The 22552-nt window shown below is 46.4% G+C and overlaps 1 protein-coding gene across 1 annotated transcript in view; it reads left to right on the top strand.

Annotated features, from left to right (window-relative positions):
* The first annotated feature begins 129 nt into the window (after positions 1-129).
* LOC133386929 (ectopic P granules protein 5 homolog) overlaps positions 130-22552 on the top strand; it is a 29415-nt gene continuing 6992 nt past the window's right edge. Inside the window, exons 1-10 of the mRNA XM_061630780.1 lie at positions 130-405; positions 7664-8548; positions 10379-10622; positions 11538-11674; positions 16379-16486; positions 16954-17027; positions 17806-17914; positions 19081-19195; positions 20068-20218; positions 22075-22230. Coding sequence (XP_061486764.1) covers positions 130-405; positions 7664-8548; positions 10379-10622; positions 11538-11674; positions 16379-16486; positions 16954-17027; positions 17806-17914; positions 19081-19195; positions 20068-20218; positions 22075-22230 — 2255 coding nt within the window. The remainder of the gene's footprint in view (positions 406-7663; positions 8549-10378; positions 10623-11537; positions 11675-16378; positions 16487-16953; positions 17028-17805; positions 17915-19080; positions 19196-20067; positions 20219-22074; positions 22231-22552) is intronic.

The following is a 22552-nucleotide window of genomic DNA, read 5'->3' as shown; positions in this document are numbered from 1 at the left end:
TGTTCAAAGTATGATAACCTCAGTTTCATCATTTTAGCTTCTAGTGACAGTTCTGATTTAATTTGTTCTAACACCATTGGTCTTTTTCGCGGTCCATGGTACTCGCAAAGCTCTAACGAAGTACTCACAATGGGACAATCCGGAGTTTCTAGTGTGCTTGTGTGGTGTCACTCTAATTTTCCTATCTCTTGGTCTGGGGCAGAGGGCGTGGCCATTGGCCCATGTGACACGCCGCCCTCCTCGCAGGCGAAGAGACTCCTCAGCGGCCTCAACAACAACAACAACGACAAGGAAGGGAGACAAGAGGAAGCCCGCCTGCCTGCTTACTTGGTAGGGCGGGTGGGAGGGATGGCAGAGGCCGTGAAGCCCCGGAGTCGGGCCAAGACCAGCCGGGGCAGAGCCAAGGTAACCGAGCAGGGCGGGAAGCCTTCTCCCTTTGCCCACGGGTAGGCTTCCTCTGGACGGGGAGGCTCTGCTGAGATGTCTCACGGGTAGACTTCCTGTCAATAGGGAGGCTCCGCCGAGATGTCTCACGGGTAGACTGCCTCTCAGCAGGGAGGCTGTGTTGGGATGTCTCAGTGATAGGTTGCCTCTTTTTAGGGAGACTCCATGTAGTGGTTAAGGTGTCGGACTACGACCTGGGAGACCAGGGTTCGAATCCCCATACAGCCATGAAGCTCACTGGGTGACCTTGGGCCAGTCACTGCCTCTCAGCCTCGGAGGAAGGCAATGATAAATCTTCTCTGAATACTGCTCACCATGAAAACCCTATTCGTAAGGTCGCCATAAGTCGGGATTGACTTGAAGGCAGTACTTTAAATGCCAGTCATAGCTCCTGCCTTCTGCGTAAGCTAGATCACTGTGAGAAAGTCCCTTGGAGGATTCTGGCTGCCATTTTTAGGGCAACTTTCCTATCTCACTTTAGGTAGCAATGAACCCAGACGTATCAACATGTTTAAAAGGGGGAAGGGTTCCCTCTCTTCTGCTCTTTCTCCTCCTGTAGAAAGGATACAGACTACACATGCACATTTGCCACACATACACCACACACAAACTCAGGATGCATCCAGGCACATAGTGCTCTCTCTCTCTCTCTCTGTTTCACGCACGCACCCCCCACTCCCATGGCAGGATGAGGGTTGTTTCAGTGTTTGTGTGGGGGAGAAACGGTGCCTTTTATCCTTCACTGAAGGATCTGTGCAGAGTAAAAGGGATTTTCGAAGACACGCACAGACCCAGCAGGGGAGGAAATGGGGCCTCTCTAAAGAGCATTTATTTACTGATATCAGTGCTGAGTACCACAACACTGGGATGGGGAGATAAAGCTGCAGGAACTAATAGGCCACTTCCTGGCCTGGTTCCGGGCTGTGTGATAGCCACCTTTGATCTTGATAAGATGTGGGTGGGACACCTATGGTCTTCCAGATGTTGCTGGACTCCAACTCCCACTACCTCCAATCATTATCCCAGCTGGCTGGGACTGATGGAAGCCCAACAACATCTGTAACGCTATTCACCATGAGAGGACTAATACGGTCTTTTTTAAAAATAGAGCAGGCTGTTAGCCATTATAGATAAATGGAGCTTCTGTGTGCAGGATTAGTATACCCCTGAATACCAAGTGCTGGGAACCAGGAAAACAGGGAATCATCACCAACTTTTTGCTGTTTTTGAGCATACTTAGAGAAGTCTTGTTTTTTGAACCAGTGTGGTGTAGTGGTTAGAGTGTTGGACTACAACCTGGAAGACCAGGGTTTGAATCCCCACACAGCCATGAAGCTCACTGGGTGACCTTGGTCCAGTCACTGCCTCTCAGCCTCAGAGGAAGGCAATGGTGAACCACCTCTGAATACCCCTTACCATGAAAACCCTATTCATAGGGTTGCCATAAGTTGGGATCGACTTGAAGGCTGGCCATTTCCAGAGAAGTCTTGCCACTGTTTGAATCTAGTCTGATCTACCAAGACAGTTTTTTACATCTTGATGTTCACGCCTCCAGCACGAGCCTTATTTCTGGAATTTTACTCTGGCAGCCCAAGATAAGCATGGACATCCATTCAGATGCTGCTGCTACTGTAATGTAAGGTTGTGATGCTGTTCCCTATACCAAAGAAGCGTCTGTTTACCAATGTAAATATTAAGTGGAAGTTCTGGCAATATGTTGATGTTGCTGTCCATCAGTGCACCCAACAGTTTATAGACTGTCATAAGCAAAAAAGTCGGCTCCCTGCTCCATAAGAGGGTAGCAATTTAAATGTTGGCAGTCTTGAGCTGGTGCTGTAGTTCTGTGGATGTGGCTTTTGTTTCACTTGGGGAAGGAGATTTAAGGGCTGAAGCCAAAGGTTTTGTAGGAAAAAGATGGGTTTTGAGGCAAAGAAAGTGTCTGCTACACTTTGACACAAAGAGTAGACATGCTAGAAAAGTATGAAGGTACTTAGAGGAGTTTTGGGGAGGGCCATACAGAATCCTGGTCAGGAGCTTGTTCTCCTGGTGCGCTACTTTGAACAACAGGTAACAGGCCGTCTTCAGTGGCTTGTCGACTATCCCAGCTGGCGTTTCCCACCCTCTTAATCCTACCTGTCAGGACAGACAAAAGAAAGTACTTCTTCACACAGCGCATAGTTAAATTATGGAATTCGCTTCCACAACAGGCAGTGATGGCCACCAACTTGGGTGGCTTTAAAAGAGAATTAGACAAATTCATGGAGGATAACAGTGTCACGGGCTACTAGCCATGATGGCTATGCTTTGTCTCCGTAGTTGGAGGTGGTATGGTTCCAAATACCAGTTGCTGGAAACTACAGGTAGGGAGTGGGCTCTTGTGCTCAGGTCCTGCTTGTGGGCTTCCCATGGGCAACTGGTTGGCCACTGTGAGAACTGTTGGACTAGATGGGCCTGATCCAGCTGTAGGGCTCCTTTTATGTTATTACCTGTCTTTTACCACACTGTGGTTTCTGAAATGCTTCATAGGATGGGTAAGAGAGAAGGCTTGTTCACATGTTAAACCAAACCCACCTATGAGCTGTCTCTCCAAATGTATAAGTGTTTGAGTGAAAGAATGTGCGCTTGTTGATTTGTACAGCTCAGTGATCGTGTGCACAGATAGAGATTGTACACTTGTTGAATGTAATGTGTGAACACCTCAAGAATCAGAAGCATCTGTGAAGCAAGGGAAAAGCTCCTTCCTTCCTTCCTTCCTTCCTTCCATTTGGGTAGTCCTGTCCATTTTCTCTCTTCTCGTTCTTTTCCTTCTCGTTCATTTTGGGCCATGCAGGCTCTGTTTTGCATGTGCTTTTCTCTGACTTCCATGCGCCTCTCTCTCATAAACTCTGAGTTCTTTCAGAAAGTGGCTTGAGGAAAAGAACAGAGAAAAGGGGTGAGTGGAGGTTGAGGGCTGATGCTTGCCAAGTTCTGTTGTAAGAGAAGAATAAAAGTCCTTTAACTTTCCTAAACATCTGTCTACATTCATGTGGGCTAGAAACTTGCTTGTTATTTAAAAGGAAAGGAAAGCCTGACTTCGTGGAAGCCTGGTGGACGCACCTTAGATTCTGTATTGAAATACCGTGGCTGTTTATCTTCTGCCTTTGTGGGTAAGACTTATTTTGCTGCTGAGCAAGAGGACAGCAATGTCCTCCTTTAGCGCTGTCAGAAGCAGCATGATCTGTGGCACCAGCCTGGCAAAGGCTGATCTGTGTCATTAGTTAACCTCGATATTTTGGAATAATGTGACTCTCACATGGCATTTTCTGAGGTTCTTGGCTCGCATTCAGCATTTTGGTTCCTCATCTTTTTTTCTTTCTTTCAAAAAAGTGTTTTCATTAGCTGGGGAAGTGTTCCATGATGAAGCAAGCCAAACATATCTGCAGAGAGGGTGGGAGGTTGTTTATTGTAAGTAATTTTATCTTGCCTGTCACAGCAGCGTCCAGGTGGCTTATAGTAAAAACATTACAAATACAGTGAGACTTTAAAAAAAAATCTAACAAGCAATAAAAGCTACAGAATAAAACAAGAAACACCCAGGAAGTTGGCAGTTAAAGGGCAAATAAATAAACTAGCAATGAAAACAGGGTGCTTTTAAGTAAAATGTATGGGTTGGATCCGAAGGGGCTCTGCAACTTTGAGGGGAGTGTGTCCTGATTTTTGCCAGTTCCGCAGCCCTCCCCCAGACCTGTTCTGGAGGGGGAGTAGGGGGCAGCAGCTGCAAAGGGGCGGCAGGGAACTGCTGTCCGCTTCCAGTAGTTAAGATCGAGCTCCTTTCTCATGTTTGAAGATTGAATCAGTTGTTATGGAATGCATATTGCACAATGATTCACACAGACCTAGTGCCTGCTCCTTCAGAATGCCTCTTGAAATGAACGAGAAGCGTGTAAGAACACAGTTTTCCATCCAAGATGATATTGTCTCTTGAAAAGCACCCGTTGGCACCAGGGGATGTCAGACTTCCCCATCTACTCCCATTTCGTCCTGCTTGCCTGTTAGGTGAACTGCCAGTGCCTCCCTCCAGTAGTTCCCATGAGAGGTGCAGTGGATGTTGGGCGGAGAGGGGCCAGTTTCAAGTGAAGTGTGCAGCTGCCTTCTTGAGGAAGCCTTTGCCTGGCACCTACTTGTGTTATCTTGCAGGCAAGCTCTTTTATTCTCCCAGACGTTCTGCATATATTAAATACACAAGAGCTGAAGAGTGTAGAATCATAGAATAGTAGAGTTGGAAGGGGCCTATAAGGCCATCGAGTCCACCCCCCTGCTCAATGCAGGAATCCAAATCAAAGCATTCCTGACAGATGGCTGTCCAGCTGCCTCTTGAATGCCTCCAGTGCTGGAGAGCCCACTACCTCTCTAGGTAATTGGTTCCATTGTCATATGGCTCTAACAGTTATGAAGTTTTTTTCCTGATGTCCAGTCGAAATCTGGCTTCCTGCAACTTGAGCCCATTATTCTGTGTCCTGCACTCTGGGACGATCAAGGAGAGATCCCAGCCCTCCTCTATGTGACAACCTTTCATGTACTGGAAGAGTGCTATCCTATCTCCCCTCGGTCTTCTCTTCTCCAGGCTAAACATGCCCAGTTCTTTCAGTCTCTCCTCATAGGGCTTTGTTTCCAGTCCCCTAATCATCCTTGTTGGCCTCCTCTGAACCTGTTCCAGTTTGTAAGAAGAGCTCTGCTAGATTGGGTCAAAGGCCTGTCTAGTCCAGCATCCTGTTCTCGCAGTGGCCAACGCGATGCCTATGGGAAACCCGTAAGCAGGGCATGAATGCAACAGCACTCTCCCCTCTTGTGATTCCCAGCAACTGGTATTCAGGTGCATACCGCTTCGTGACATGTGCTTAGTAGCCTTATCACCCATAAATTTGCCTAAACTTTAAAAAAAGCCATCCAGGTTAGTGCCTCTAGATAGATCCTTTGGGAGTGAATTCGTTTGGGAGTGTGAAGAAGTACTTCCGTTTGTGTGGAGGATAAGGCTGTTCAAAGCTTTATGATAGCACTCTTCAAGTACATGAAAGGTTGTCACATAGAGGAGGGCCGGGATCTCTCCTTGATCGTCCCAGAGTGCAGGACACAGAATAATGGGCTCAAGTTGCAGGAAGCCAGATTTCAACTGGACAACAGAAAAACCTCCTAACTGTTAGAGCCATATGACAATGGAACCAATGACCTAGGGAGGTAGTGGGCTCTCCGACACTGGAGGCATTCAAGAGGCAGCTGGACAGCCATCTGCCGGGAATGCTTTGATCTGGATTCCTGCATTGAGCAGGGGGTTGGACTCGATGGCCTTATAGGCCCCTTCCAACTCTACTATTCTATGATTCTAAGCTACTAGCCCCAATGGTTGTGTTGTGCCTCCACTGTCGGAGGCAGTGCGCTTCTGAATGCCAGTTGCTGGAAACCTGAGGAGGGGAGAGTGCTCTGGTGTTCAGGTCCTGCTTGTGGGCTCCCCATTGGGGCATCTGGTTGGCCACTGTGAGAACAGGATGCTGGACTAGATGGGCCATTGGCCTGATCTGGCAGGGCTGCTCTTACATTTTTTTATTGTCTATCCTGAGTCTTCCAACATTTAGCTTCTTTGGTTGACCCCCGGTTCTGGTATGAGAGAGGAAGAAACACGTCTCTGTATCCATTTTCTTTTCCTCTTTCTCCACTACCTTTTCGAATGCTGCATTTGCTATTTTAAAGATCGCTCTAGTGTTCTGTTCAACCTTACTTTGTACTGCCCTTGGAACAGGTAATGAGGGTTGGGAGGCCATCCTCTAAAACAGGGGTGGAACTCATCCAGCCCACGGGCTAGATTTGCCCCAGGACAGGTCCGGGGTTTAGCTTTTCCTCAAACCACCCTCACCTGCCTGACACCTGACTCCATAAGTGATGGCAGGTGGAGGGCAGGTAGAAATGCGGCTGGATCAGATGTGTGACTGAGTTCCCCAAGGCATTCCGAAAGAAGTGGGTCAGTTAAAATCCCACACTTCCTATTGACTGCTAATGGGACAATTTTATTAATTGCACAGGTCAAAAACATTTGCACAACCTCTCTTATGCAACTGGCAAATAAAGTCTACAAATTTACTAAGCCAGATGACCATTGACTAGGCTGGTTGCCCACAGCATCCCTTGGTTAGTTGCTTGAGGCCTAAAGACGGCAGGGGGTTGGAGAGCGTGAGCGAGTGATATCTCACCCTTGCTGATTTGAACAGAGTTGCTGTTGGTGTCAGTACACTGGATATATTAGCACTCAAGGCAGATGAAGAGCTTCGGCTCAGCGGTAGAAGATCTGCTTTGGGTGCAGGTTGAATCCTGGCATCTCCAGGTAGGGTTAGGAAACCCTTCTGTCTGAAACCCAGTAGAAAGGCTGCTGTAGACAGCCCCTGTAGTCAGTACTGAAGTAGCTGAACTAGAGATGTGAAGGCCTGGGAAAAAACGGAAAAAATTGGGGAAAAAATCCCCCCCCCCGTTTTTCCCCAAAGCCATTTTTGTTTTTTCCCCAAAAAAGTGGAAAAAATGAAGAAAAAATTGATTATGAAATGTTTTATTTTAGCATGATGAATACAATGTTTCATTGAATCTTGGTTCTCCCCCTTTTTCTCAGTCCTTTTTATGGGAATGGATGCTTTATGTCTGCTTGACACTGGAGGACTAGCGGAGACATAAATAATTTTATTTGTTATTAATGTTGATGGTTTCTTCTGGTTTTTTTAAATTGTTTTTTGCCTGCTCCTCATAAATTGGCAAAATGAAAGAAGTTCCTCCAGTTCAGGTGTTCCTTACAGTTCAGGATCTTGTGTTTTCATTTGTTACCAAAAAAAGTAAAAATTTTAAAAAGTAAATTCAATTTGTAATAATTGTTTGAATAAAATGTACTTTTAATATACCAAATGTGATACTTTTATGCCAAACCAACTTGTACATAATTTCATTTGCTGTTCCTGAAGTAACAAAGTGACCTTCAATCTGTAAAAAGTGGTAATATTGCATTTTTTCAATTTTTCTGAAAAATTCTGTTTTTTTCTGAAAAAAGGAAAAATGTTTTTTTCTATGGCTTCAAAATTTCTGGAAATTTTACATCTCTAAGCTGAACCGATTGTCTTACTCAGTATAAGGCAGCTTCCTATGTTCTTATGAGTCTGTTGTTTCCCAGATCTCATTTCTTAGTGTTGCTCTTTTTGTTTTCCACAAGGAAAAAAAGAAAAAATGTGAAGAGGAGGAGAGAGTTGTGTCTCAGCTGTCCATTCTGGGTCCAATTGGAGATCAAGAAGGACCTTCTCAGTCCAGTGACACCCATGTGGAACACCTTCCAGAGCCCAGGCTCTGTCATGAAGCTACTGAGAGAGAAAATGCAAATGATGCCTGCGATGCCCCACCAAACGCGGCAACCCTAGAAAATGAAGGATCGCCAGAAACTACTGTATCAGAGTCCCCAATCAAGGAGGAAGAATTTGCAGCAAGAGCTGTACGGGAGGCAAAAAATCTTGGGGAAAACCCAGTGAACCCTCAGAGCCTCACTGAAGCAGTTGTTATGGAAAGTTCAACCTGCCCCATACCGGAAAATAATGCATTTTGCACGGCTTCTCCCATGGGAAATGGGCATGAGACGGAAGCTGGGAATGTACACAGCGAAAAACAGTATCTTTCCCATTCTTCAGAAGACGTTCTTGCCACCGTCTCTGTCCCCAGCAAAGATATCGGCGAACACCTTCGGAACTCTGGTTTCAAAACTCTTTATCCGGAACTCCCATTGGAGTTATTCGGAGAGCGGCTGCAGCTCCCAAAGGAGAGGCTGTATCCTGAGATCCCAGTGGAACCAGAGCTGGTGCCTTTTACCAGAGAGCAGCTGAAGGTCTTTGAGCCCTGTTCCTGGTTGGAGAATGTCGATTCTTATGCGGAGGAGTTTGGGACCATTGTGCACCAGGAGAGGCACGAGTTCTTTGAGTTGCTGTTGAACTACTGGTGCTGTCGCAAGCAGTTGCTTCTCGCCGAGGCTGAGCTGCAGACCATCGCCTCGGATTGCCAAAGCGTCAGAGGCCGGCTGTGGACTTTCAAGGACGAGCAGCAATCCGTCCAGGTGGAGTAACGGAAGTTGGTTTCTCAGAGCTGGTTCATCCATTCACTAAAATCTTGTGGTTCAGCCCTCCTGAGACTTCACTCCTTCAGAATTTAGGTGGTAGTGGTGTGGGGGAATTGCTTGTTTGAATTCCCCCTGTCAGGAACACCCTACAAGCGGAAAACTGGCATGTTGGGGAGATGTGCTGACTTACTTTCTTTTATAGCAAGGGAGGGGAGGTGGATCTTGCTGGGGGAGGTGATCTTTACCTCTGTACACACTCATGGGCCAAAGTTGACAGGTCGGTGGGACTGTTCACCTGTCAACCACCTCACGTCACAATGACATCAGGTGACCTATTTTTGCTTGTGAGGTTTGAAATCAAACCACGTGGAGGTGGAAGTATGTGCAGCGCTTCCCAAGTACAGACAATCAGCTGATATTTGGTGCTTGGGAAGCGCTGATTGGCGGTGCCTGCTAAGCCCCTTTCGCTGCAGCCTCACTTTTACCTCCCTCACACCTGTTGCCATATATTGGGTCAGTTGTCGGGCAGGTGGGCGTGGCTCGGCCAAACCTGGCAAGCCTCATTTGCTCCAGGGGCTGGTCTTGTGGGGACACCTTGACATGGGGAAACACTTCCAGTGTTGCCTCCTGAATGTGAAGGCCTGTGCCACATGCTTTTAAGGAATGTTTGAATCCGCTCAAGGATGTCCGCATATAACCGTGGACCTTTTGGAACTTTCTGTTCTGTGTCCCATTGGTATCCCGGTGCAGGGAAAGATATCTTGTGGTACAGACGAGAACATGTGGCCCCTTGAAGATGGGCTTTTTTTTTTACAGAGGTGGGTGATTTTCGTAAGGAATCGCATGTAATAAGCGATAATCTACTGTGTATTTGAGATGCTTGCCTGGATCTGACCCAAATGTATCTAGTTCAGCATTTTAGGCTGTGTCCAATGTTAGTCCTGATCAGAGTAGACCCATTACAATGAATGGATGGGACTAACTTAGGTTCATCAATTTCAGTGGGTCTGCTCTGAGTAGGACCAGCATTGGGTACCACTGTTCATTTTCAGTAGCAGCTCTTCAGATGGTCTTGATCCAGCAGGCTCTTCTTATGTCACAAACGGAGCGTGGACATGGGGGTTTTCTGCCCCAGCATCTGCGGCTGGAACCCTTGTATCCATTTCCTTGTGAGTAGACTTCATTGAGCTGAACAGGTCCTATTTCTGTAGATGAGTATGTGGTTAATTAGTTAGAGCCATAGTTCAGTAGTAGAGCATCTGGGTGGCACACCACGAGTTAGGTTCAGTCCCCGGCATCTCCAGGGAGGGCTAGCAAAAGCCAGAGCTGCTGCCAGTCAGTGTAGACAGGACTGAGCTAGGTGGACCTCCAGTCTGATTCTGTATAAGGCAGCTTTCTACACTCCTATCATTGATTGGTGACTTCAAAGGCAGCTCAGTGGTTGTTGCATCCAGTGGCCTCCGAAACGTCAGAAGACATTATCTAAGACATGATTTGTATGCTTTCCAGACTTTTGCCCCCACATTCATGAGGTCAAGAAACATTTTTTTAAAAACAATTATATGCCGCTGTCCAAAATAAATGCAGCCCTAGTGTGACAAGCTCACAAATAAAATATGCTGTATTTAGAAGGATATTTTGTGCTGCTGGATCATTATCCTTTATGCTTAAATACACTTGAAGGGTGCTGCAAATGGCTGGCTATGCAGTCCTGTGCTTAAAAGATTTTACATTGCATAATTGCATCCATTCACATTTCCGTGGCACCTCCTTTTAAACTGGTGATTCTTGCATTTCGAATGTGCTGCTTCATTGTCTCCCTTGCAGGGTGTCTGTGTTGATCAGTGCAAAGTGTCCGGCCGCCATTGTTACCAAACCGTTGAGCTGAATGAAGGTGCCTTGGGAGACCTGAAGAGGCTCTTTGAAGCCCAAGCTGAGCATGTGCACCAGACGCTGGCCTTGCACTTGTACACCTCTGTGTTGTCCCGCCTGCAGGTGGAGTCTTACATCTGTGGATTGCTACATCGCTCTTCCTTGCTGAGGTCTGTGGGCATTCAGCAACAGGAGCCAGGTGTGTATCTCCAAATTAGATTCCTATTAGACCTGTGGATAGGGCACAGGATATCGAGTGCTAAAAACAGCACAATTCTGCTCAAAGGAGCTGCAAATTCTGCAACCTGCACACATTATGCAAATTAAGCATTTTGCTCACTTTCTGTACTTAATACTAGGGAGGGTCAGACAACCCCCTCATACAGAGAATGTCTGAAGGGGGCTGTGAAATGATGTGAGCTAGTGCTGCCCTTTTGCTGTGTATGCGTGAGAAGGGGCTGTAGCCCACGTATTGGGGATGCAGGCAGAGCTCCTCTGATAAAATGGGGGAACCTGTTTGGCTTCTTCTCATATGCACTGAACACATAGGCAGCAGTGAGCGTGGCTACTGGGCGCATCAGCAGCGGGGGTGGAGCTAGCCTGCATGGCCCTGCGACTGTCTGAATTCTCCTATTGTTTCTTCTAGTCAATGAGGGAGAAGCAAAGCATTCTTTCTGTTATTGATTTCATTTGTATCTGCCCCCATATCCTTCAAGGAAGCCAAGGTGATGGTTATCCTATTCCACGCCTCCTTCCTGATAACTACCCTGTGGGCTTGGTTAGGCCAAGAGTGGTTGAACTGGCTCACAGCTGAGCAGGTCTCCGTGATCCAAACCTGAGATAGCACTGCAGAACATCTGCTTTTATTTCTTGAGCTTTTACTGGAGGTCACCAAACTTTGGCTGGCTTTCATGGCTAACCCAACAGGGCGGGTGGGATCTTGAGCATGGCGTCACACAACAACCCTGTGAGGTAGGCTAGGCCAAGAGATGGCAACTGGACCTCGATGTCCTCATGGCTGACCAATATAGGCTTCCCAGGCCTGGCACTCTAAATTAATTCCATGCTGGCTGCAAGGTTGCTTAATTCTCTTTCCTTTTCCCCTCATTCCCAGTACTGAAACAAGCAAAAGACATTTCCTCAGATGTGGGCCCCTTGAAGGAATGCATCAGCGTTCTCTTCAGTTTTACCCGCCGAGTTGTTGAAGATCCTCAGTTTGAGAGAGATGTCCTCTCGTGGCTTCAGAGGCTGGTAAGAAACCCACTGTGGACGGTTCTGCAGAGGGAGCCAGAACTTTCTGTCATCCAGGCAGAAATGCAGTGGTAGAGTGTTCCTTTTATCTCTGCTATCCCTCATGTTGCACAGAGAGGAAGGAGGTGGGCTGAGTGAGCTTTCCAGCACTTCCTGCTGCTTTCTTGTGGGGTCTTGCAAGACTTGCTGGCATTCACTTACAATAGCCTTCTCCAGCCTGGAGCTTTCCAGATGTTTTGGACTACAGCTTCCATCTGCCTCAGCTGGCTGGCGCTGATGGGAGTTGTAGTCCAAAACATCTAATGCTGGGTGGGGAACTGGATCTGGCCGCTGTCTTCCCCAATCCTTGCTGGCCAAGTTTGGCAGATGGGCAGAGCCACCCACCTGTCAATGTGACAGGGACATCAGGTGGCCTTAGAAACCCCCTTTCAAAGCATCATCTTGCACAGCACTTTGAAAGGGGCTTCTCGTGACCCGATAATCGGCTGATAGGACTTTGAAACTTCTGAGGGCACAAGGTTGGGGAAGGCAGATTTAGTGTTTTTATACAAAGTTTAGATCCCATTTCTGTTAGAGGAGAACATCAGCTTATCTCAGAGGCGCCAATCCAAGTGACTTGTGTAACCACTTAATGTGGCATACTCCAGATCTCACTTGATCCAGTTAGGTTACCAATTAATGCATTTTAACCTTGGTTTCCTATTCACATCAGAAGGGGTCAAAGTTTGCCTGCTTTATGGATATATCCATATGGGTGGAGGGGATGGTATGAGGGGATTGGTAAAAAGAAAGCTGAAAAACAAAGTCCAGAGGGTCACATCACTCGAAAATGCTTGGAAGTTGTTTAAAAACACTATATTAGAAGCTCAACTGGAGTGCATACCACAGATCAGAAAAGGTACCGCCAGGGCCAAGAAGATGCCAGCATGGTTAACAAGCAAAGTCAAGGAAGCTCTTAGAGGCAAAAAGTCTTCCTTCAGAAAATGGAAGTCTTGTCCGAATGAAGAAAATAAAAAGGAACACAAACTCTGGCAAAAGAAATGCAAGAAGACAATAAGGGATGCTAAAAAAGAATTTGAGGAGCACATTGCTAAGAACATAAAAACCAACAACAAAAAATTCTATAAATACATTCAAAGCAGGAGACCATCTAGGGAGACAATTGGACCCTTGGATGATAAGGGAGTCAAAGGTGTACTAAAGAACGATAAGGAGATTGCAGAGAAGCTAAATGAATTCTTTGCATCTGTCTTCACAGTGGAAGATATAGGGCAGATCCCTGAACCTGAACTAACATTTGCAGGAAGAAATTCTGAGGAACTAAGACAAATAGTGGTAACGAGAGAGGAAGTTCTAAGCTTAATGGACAATATAAAAACTGACAAATCACCGGGCCCGGATGGCATCCACCCGAGAGTTCTCAAAGAACTCAAAGGTGAAATTGCTGATCTGCTAACTAAAATATGTAACTTGTCCCTCGGGTCCTCCTCCGTGCCTGAGGACTGGAAAGTGGCAAATGTAACACCAATCTTCAAAAAGGGATCCAGAGGGGATCCCGGAAATTACAGGCCAGTTAGCTTAACTTCTGTCCCTGGAAAACTGGTAGAAAGTATGATTAAAGCTAGATTAACCAAGCACATAGAAGAACAAGCCTTGCTGAAGCAGAGCCAGCATGGCTTCTGCAAGGGAAAGTCCTGTCTCAGTAACCTATTAGAATTCTTTGAGAGTGTCAACAAGCATATAGATAGAGGTGATCCAGTGGACATAGTGTACTTAGACTTTCAAAAAGCGTTTGACAAGGTACCTCACCAAAGGCTTCTGAGGAAGCTTAGCAGTCATGGAATAAGAGGAGAGGTCCTCTTGTGGATAAGGAATTGGTTAAGAAGCAGAAAGCAGAGAGTAGGAATAAATGGACAGTTCTCCCAATGGAGGGCTGTAGAAAGTGGAGTCCCTCAAGGATCGGTATTGGGACCTGTACTTTTCAACTTGTTCATTAATGACCTAGAATTAGGAGTGAGCAGTGAAGTGGCCAAGTTTGCTGATGACACTAAATTGTTCAGGGTTGTTAAAACAAAAAGGGATTGCGAAGAGCTCCAAAAAGACCTCTCCAAACTGAGTGAATGGGCGGAAAAATGGCAAATGCAATTCAATATAAACAAGTGTAAAATTATGCATATTGGAGCAAAAAATCTTAATTTCACATATACGCTCATGGGGTCTGAACTGGCGGTGACCGACCAGGAGAGAGACCTCGGGATTGTAGTGGACAGCACGATGAAAATATTGACCCAGTCTGCGGCAGCTGTGAAAAAGGCAAATTCCATGCTAGCGATAATTAGGAAAGGTATTGAAAATAAAACAGCCGATATCATAATGCCGTTGTATAAATCTATGGTGCGGCCACATTTGGAATACTGTGTACAGTTCTGGTCACCTCATCTCAAAAAGGATATTCTAGAGTTGGAAAAGGTTCAGAAGAGGGCAACCAGAATGATCAAGGGGATGGAGCGACTCCCTTACGAGGAAAGGTTGCAGCATTTGGGGCTTTTTAGTTTAGAGAAAAGGCGGGTCAGAGGAGACATGATAGAAGTGTATAAAATTATGCATGGCACTGAGAAAGTGGATAGAGAAAAGTTCTTCTCCCTCTCTCATAATACTAGAACTCGTGGACATTCAAAGAAGCTGAATGTTGGAAGATTCAGGACAGACAAAAGGAAGTACTTCTTTACTCAGCGTATAGTTAAACTATGGCATTTGCTCCCACAAGATGCAGTAATGGCCACCAGCTTGGATGGCTTTAAAAGAAGATTAGACAAATTCATGGAGGACAGGGCTATCAATGGCTACTAGCCGTGATGGCTGTGCTGTGCCACCCTAGTCAGAGGCAGCATGCTTCTGAAAACCAGTTGCCGGAAGCCTCAGGAGGGGAGAGTGTTCTTGCACTCGGGTCCTGCTTGCGGGCTTCCCCCAGGCACCTGGTTGGCCACTGTGAGAACAGGATGCTGGACTAGATGGGCCACTGGCCTGATCCAGCAGGCTCTTCTTATGTTCTTATGAGCACCCTGCTTCAGTTTGGTATTTGCTTGCCTGTTCTTTAATTGGAAGAGGAGTTACGAACATAATGTTTATGAACTTGTTTAAAAGCTGTGATCTGGGCAAGCAAGATTCTGCACGAAGGGTTATTGCGATCGTGGCTCCATGTTTGACAGTACATGGAACACAATGACTTCCCATACACGGCTATCGTCGTGCCCAGGGTGGTATGGACTGTTAGCTTACATGGGCCGTTCAGTAGGTTCCCTGCTCTGTTGGAGCTGTGGGGATGAGAAGAGATGCAAGGTGCCTCAGGGTTGCTGAAGAGAAGGGTAAGACAGTCTGGTTCCAGTCTTTCCTGGCTCAGAGAAACAAGGGGCCCCGTGGAAGTTGCAAGAACCAGCAGCAAAGGCTATATTGGCCTGACTGCCTATGTTATCTTGAGGCCTACCTGCTGCCGGGTGTCTCTTTCTTCCCCTTGCTTTTATAAAAGAGCTGGATTGGGGGGGGGCATCTAGTCCAGCATCCAGTTCTCACAGTGGCCAACCAGATGCCTCAATGGGAAGCCCACAAGCAATACCTGAGCGCAGCAGCAGCAGCAGCAGCCTCTTCTGTTTCCCAGCTGCTGGTGTTCAGAGGCATCCTGCCACCAGCAGAGGCAGAAATTCCAGAGAGAAATCTCTTCTGTGTTTAAATGCTTGTTAAAAACTCACCTCTTGATCACCCTCGTCTACCTTTTCCCTCCACTCCCCCATTCCTTATATGTCTCTTAGGCCACACCCACGCCAGGCCTTTATTTTACTTGAGACAGTCATGGCTTCCCCCAAACTACCCTTCCCATGATTCTTTGGAGGAAGGATGACTGTTTCAAATGTAATAATACTGGAACAAATGTACGGTGTGAATGTGGTCTTGCATTGTAATGCTGCCGGCAGTGCCTGTGTCTTTGATTATTATTATTATTGTTGTTGTTAAACAATAACCCTAGCAATAATAAATGTGTATGCTGCTTTTCCATATAAATATGCTCAAAGCAGCTCACAGTAGCCTAAAAATACAAATCACTACATCAGTAACAATCAAATACTAAATTATTTCAAAACATAATCTAACAAATAACTCCGTTTGTTTACATGAACATTATAATATTTAAGGTCATCTTGCACCAACCATCAGTCAGTTCAAACATATTAAAAACATAATGAACATCCCAGCACAAGAAAACAAGAAAACAGGCTGTCACCCCAGCGCAGAAGTTACGGTCTCTGCTTGTTGCTGTCAGGAAAAGGTTCATAGCGGCTCCTCCTTTTATCCCAAACGCCAGCCAGAGCCCTCCCAAGGAAGTGCCCAGAGCTGGCTCAGGTGTTGCTGGTCTGGAAATCAGGGTTAGCATAATTTCCCTTCACCTGCATTCTTGAGCGGCCAGAAAAGTTCCATTGCACTGAATGCCGCTACTTTTGTGTGTAGTGCCCGGTTATTGTGGGCTCTCTAGAAGTTAATAATCATACCAATATGAAGAGAGAGAATTGGGAATGGAGAGCTGTAAAGCATGTGGCTGATTTGGAGAGTGAAAATGCCCTTCCTTAAGCTCTCTAAAAAAAAAAATCCGTTTGAATGGTGCCTTGAGGCTCTCCCCTGAGTTACCTTGAAAACTGTCTCCTGTTCCTTCAGGTGGCCGTCTTGCAAAAGGTTGGCTCTCCAGGGGACCATCTTTTCCTCTTAAACCACATCCTTCGCTGCCCAGCCGGTGTCAGCAAATGGGCTGTTCCATTCATTCAGGTGTGAATGTTTAATCTACCCTTCCTACTGTGATGCATTGGGAGACCCGAATTTTGCATTGTCTGGGCTGTAGTGTTTTGCGCTGCAGCGGGGGGGGGGGCAGGGTCTGGAAAGATTTTATTTTCAAGCAAAAGTTCTTCCTTTCATGCTTGTTTTCACGTGCAGCCGTGTTCTCTCTGGGAGAGCATTGAAAATGCCACTCTCTCCCTGCAATCTGAAATGGTGCAGTCCAGGATGGGGTGTACTAAAATATATTTCTGTGTATTTGAATCTGTTCTCAGAGCTCCATTTTGACTAGCGTTCTTTCTTGATCTTCGTTTGAGCTTCTCAGTTTCTTTCCAATAGTCCCCATGTATCTCCATAAATTGGACATAATATATATTTGGATCTTGAATTCCCAGAATTATTACACCCCAGCTCTGACTAGTGTCTATTCCCCCCCCCTCCAATTTCTTGTTTACTTTCAGATCCAGGTTCGGGGTAACCCATCCAGCGTCTTTCATTTTATGCAGTCCCTTGCTTTGCTTATGTCTCCTGCCAAGTAAGTATACAAAAACAGAAGCACGCTTCCTCTCCAAGGTGCTAGGGCTGTTGCTCTGCTTAGCCGTGTAGAGAAGAGGCAATACAAAACCAAACAAAAAAAATTCTTTCCCCTGTGCAGGTAACTTTTCTAGCTACCAACAAAACGACCTGGAAGTAGACCGGATGGTTTGGTCAATCCATACGTAAAGTTTTCCCTTATAACGAGGACCCTCAGAGCCCCAGAGCAAGCTCTTATTTCAGAGTGTGTCTGGGGGATCCCTGCTTCTGAGGAAGGGAGGGTCCTTCTCATCACAAGGTTTCTCTTGTTGGCTGTGTACACAACATCCAAGTTAATCCCAAGCTGTACGCGGCATGTGTTGCCCAGGCCTCTTCCCCTTTGTGTAGCTTCACTCCCTTCTGCTTCCTCCGGCTTTCTGTCTGTTCTTTCGCCTTATCGGAACAAGATTCTCTCGCATCTTGCACTCCTTCGATCCATCCTTAGGTCCTCAGCCTTGTCCTGCTCCATCCAGCAGTTGTGCCTGTTGCTCCCAAAGGCAGCCACAGTGCATGCCAGAACGTCACCCTTAACTCGTCTTCATCTTGGCCCTCCCCTTTTGGCCTGCCTGGGCTTACAGACAGATCAGGGGCAGGAGGGGCTCCCCGACCAGCAGCAGCAGCTGGCTTTGCTAGCCCCTCGCCCTCACGCCGTCCTGTTTGCAAATAAGGGCAGAGCATCCTCCCCCTTCTCTTGGTGCCTTGACCTACTTTTCACGGCCTGTAGCATCTTGTACTTGCAGGAATCGAGCGGAGTTTATGTGCCACATGAAGCCAAGCGAACGGAGGACCTCCTCCTCATCAGGGAAGGAATCTGGAAACTGGACTTTAGTTGATGAAGGAGGAGAAGAGGTATCTCCTAAGAAAGGTCGCTTTTGCACACTTTTGAGTTCAGACCCTGTACCGACCTCTCTCAAGGAGGCAAAGATCAAGCAAGACGTGCTTAGTTTTCCCTGAAAGATGGATGCACTGCACGTTTGCCTGTTAGTTGGGAACCTTGCTGACTAGGGGCAAAGGGAGGTAGATTTCCTCACGTGTCCCTGAGTAGAGGCCCTCCCCTCTGGCAACTGGATTTGTGGTGGCCTGGGTGAAAGGATCCTAGTTTTCCTAGCGGAGCTTAGTCTGGTTTAGAAGGTGAGGGAGGGGCCTTAGGACAGAGGTGGGCAGTTTTCAGGCTTGCAGAATCGGCCGGTTGAGGTCCACCGACGGGAGCCAGAGACAAAATATTGAGGTGGAGGCAAATGCAAAATGGCGGCTCGGGTGGAGCCAGCTGTCCTCTCCACTCCATGAGCCATGAACTAGCATCGCCTCGCTTGAGTATACAATTACAAATCTGCTTCCAAGTTAACTACAGATTAGGGCAGCCTTTCCCAACTAGTGGGCCACCAGATGTTGTTGGACCACAACTCTCATCAGCCTCAGCCAGCATTGCCAATAGTCAGGAAAGATGGGAATTGTGGTCCAACAACATCTGGTCGCCCACTAGTTGGGCAAGGCTGGATTAGGGATTCTGACACAAACTTTAAAACTAAAACTGCCCTGCAAAGCTGCATAAAGATCCAGTCAGAGGCAACTAAGTAACAGGCATATTTTGCAAATGAGGAGAACTGAGGGTGAGAAACGAGCAGTTAACATGAGGTTAGCCACTGAGGATTTTTTACTTACTTGCTATTGTTAAAACAGTTAGTCAGAAATCTTGCCAATTTGCAGATTTCCCTGAGGTCTGTCAGTAGATCCCAATCAGCCGTATGCCTGCCCCTGTCTGAGCTTCTTACTGGAGAGGCTAGCATTCACTCGTGCTCCCTTCCTGCAGGGTTAGCCAATGTGGTGCCCTCCAGATGTTGCTGCATTACAGTTCTCATCAGCCCTGACCATTGGCTGTGTTGTCTGGGGCTGATGGGAGTTGGAGTCCGGCAACATATGGAGGGCACCATGCTGGTTACCCTTGCCATACTGGTGCCCTGCTCTTCCTCAACAGGAGCAAACACTGCCTCTTGATGTGATTTCGTTTGTTCTAGGATGAAGATCCTGATACTGGCTGGGTTCTTCTTCTGGAAGATGACTTAATTGCACTGCTGTCCCAGTTCCCCTTTCATGAACTCTTCCAGCATATCCTTGGATTTGATTCTCAAGGTGAGCAAAGTTCCAAGGGAATATGTGTCCGGCAGTATGAAAATGATGTAGAATGTCAACCGAAGTATTCAGTATAAATGTTTTTTAAAAACCATATCAGTCCACACTTTTAAGTTGACAGGCAGAGGCCTGGAGGCAGAGATATATGAACACATAGTGTGTGTGTAGTGATAAAGACATATGAAAGATATATAATTTTCACCATTAATGAAATGGATTCAGGAAAATAGCCTGTCTCCTTTTGAATTTGTCCTTTTGGGTAGTTGTATTAATACAATCAAAATGCCTGTTTTAAAAAATGATTTTTTTAAAAAAATTGATAAATATCTGTTGTAACAGTGGCCAAAGTACCCAAGAGTTAACAACAACAAAAAATGATCAAATCTCGATTAAAAAAACAAATAAAATTGGGATTAGAAAAAATCAGATTGATGGGGAAATGAGGCATTGGAGTTCATAATGGAAGGCTGCAGGTTCCCCAATGTGTCTGGTGCACTCATTCTGTTAGCACATGGATTTACGCTTGGCAACAGAATGTCTCCCCCTCTTCTCCTCCTCCCCCCGTGTCCTGTGCCCTCCCAAACTCTGCTCTGGAGGGTTGGGGAATCCCCAGAACAGATTTAGGGCCACACAGGGTCTGACTTGGTATAAAGCAGCGTCCTACATTCCTACCTTGTAGGATGCAGGAACAAACATTCTAGCCTAGTTTACTAGAATTGGCACCAGTAACTAAAAAGGTGGTCAAGACCAAAAACCGCTAGAATACACGCCACACTTCCCTTTTTTTAAACCGTGTTCTGATTTCTACTGCATTTATTAGTAGCATGCTCACTTTTTTCCTTTGGCATTCTGATATGTTTTCTGTTGCCCAGGCATTTATGTTCCAGAAAAAACCACCCCCCAAGAGATGATGAAAATATTTGCGTTCGCGAACTCTTTAGTGGAACTTCTTGCTGTGGGACTGGAAACATTCAACAGAGCCCGTTACAGGCAGTTTGTGAAACGGATCGGCCGCCTCATCCGGTAAGGAGAGTCGCTTTGTTGCCTCGTGTGGCAGAGGACCCTTGGTGGGCAACACTGGATGTGTGGAGGCAACTGCTCCCCTAGCTTGCCTCGGCATCCCAGCCCAATTTTGGAACAGGTGCTGCTTTGTTCTGTTGAAAGTTCTGGAGATATTTTGTTCCCATGCCGCTGTGGGATTAGAGCCCCCATCCACAGACCTTTGCACATAGCACCAGGTGGAAGATGCACATCTCCGTGCAGCCTAGATCATGTGCTGTGGTGCTGGAGGGGTAGGATGGCAAATGGTAGAATGAATCTAGAAAAGGGCTTGCAAGTTAAAAGCTGATAAACACTGACATTAGACAGAGCTCTATACCTGCCAGAAGCATCTGTATCAGGTGGCACAGCAGAAAGAGGCACAGATTTGTACATCCTCTACCCAGCCCAGCCACCTGCCCCCATTCAGTGCTGCCATTTTGCCACTGCAGCAAAGCATTCAGCAGCAGTCCTGAAAGGTTCTCCTGTGGCACCCAGACTTGCCTTCTGTTGCTCCAAGATGAGACCCAATGGAAGGAAATTGCAGGGAATCAGATTTCTGCTAAAGATTAGGGGAAACTTCTTAATGGTCAGAGTTGATTGAAGTGAAAATTGTTTTGGGAAGTGGTCGGCTCTCTTTTAGTGGAAAGCCAGGGCTGGTGGAGGTGCTGAAGCTGCATCCTTCATTGGACAGGAAGTTGAAATGGAGGACCTCTAAAGTTCCTCCCAACGGTAACATTTCTGTGATTCTTAAGTCTGTCCAACAGGAGTCCTGGCAGTTTTCCTGTAATCTCCCTCTGTGCAGTGGTGGTTGGTGCCCATTGGATGAAATACAGGCAGTCCAACAGTAGGTGGCGCCTGAGCTAATAACAAGCGGAGCCAACTCATTCTAGTTTTATTTCCAACCTCCTCCTCCCTGCTGAGTTCTACAAGATTATCACTAACACTAAGGAAGAAGTGGGTAGACAGTGTTGCCCTCTGGTTTGGTTGTAAGCAAAATGGCAGGCTGGTGGGGGCTGGCTGAGACTGGTGGGGCAATGCCCCATTTGCCCTAATGGAGCAACTTCCACTGCCTGTGTACGTATGTCTTTTTGTTTACAGCCCTTGCGTACTTTTTAAAAATAAAAACTTCAAAGCAGTTTTCAGAAATGTAAAATGCTCCATGAAAGCATGAATCAAATTAAAGCAGCAGCTACCTGGATTTAAGTTTCAATATTAAACTAAAACTCTACACTAACAGTGACCCCAGCAAAATAAAACAAACTAAGGGCCCATCAGCTTGTGGGATCAGCCCTCCATTATGCCATCTCTCTGACTACAACTCATGATGTATGCAATCTTACTAAAATCACACTTTCAAACAGTAGTTGATATGGGCTAAACTCTCAGGGCAGTAAGTGCCCTGCTGCATAAGAATGAGGATTCCGCTGCAAATTCCTTTGGGGGTGGAGGATTTGAAAGAGAAACAAAGGAAATTTCAGAAGCTTGACTTAAATCAGACCGATTGTTCTTGGTGTTGTCTCTATGTAGAGGACCTCCAGAATTTCAAACAGGGTCTTTTTCCAACTCTGCCTGGAGATGCCAGGGGTTGAACCTGGGATCTGTTGCAGGCAATGCATGTCTTCTAGCACTAAAAGGCTAAAAAGACATCCTAATCCTGTCTTCTAAAGAATCCCCAAAGTTTGCAATAAAATAAAATAGTTCCCTTGCTGATTTGCAAGGGATAGGCAGTTGACAATGATGATGGAGCTAGTGTGCCTCTGTTAAATGATTTGGAGACATTTGGATTCTGCTTCGTTGTTCTGTTTATTCCTCTTTTTGTCTTGTACTTGACCCTTTAGGATGACCCTTTGCTATGTGAGTGATCACTGGGCGCAGTATGCCGGCCATGCTAAAGACTGTGGCTATGCAACACACTCTTACTCTGTCGAGAAACTGCAAGTGGAGTTTGATGAGCTGTTTCTGAGGGCTGTGCTCCATGTTCTGAAAGCAAAAAGGTAGGAAGCAATGGACCGTGGTGAGGGCGGTAATGGCAGCTGGGGAAATCTGTGCTGAATCTAGCTGGCAATAAAGAGAGAGCTGTGAAGTCGTGTGGGAGCTGATAGAAGTCTAGAACTTAAATTCTCAAGCTTGCTTTTATTGGATCTTTTCAGTATGCAGAGTTTGCAATCGTACAACAAATATTTATTTATTTATTACATTTATACCCTGCCTTTTTCATGAAACTCAAGGCGGCTTCCATATGGTTCTCTGGCGGTCTCCCATCCAGACACTGACCAGACCTGACCCTGCTTAGCTTCAGCAGGGAGCTGGCCTTAT

Source organism: Rhineura floridana, chromosome 1 (assembly GCF_030035675.1).
Source record: "Rhineura floridana isolate rRhiFlo1 chromosome 1, rRhiFlo1.hap2, whole genome shotgun sequence".
In the NCBI taxonomy this organism is placed as follows: Eukaryota; Metazoa; Chordata; class Lepidosauria; order Squamata; family Rhineuridae; genus Rhineura; species Rhineura floridana.
Note: the sequence above shows the minus strand (reverse complement) of the source record. Positions and strands in the feature narration are given on the sequence as shown.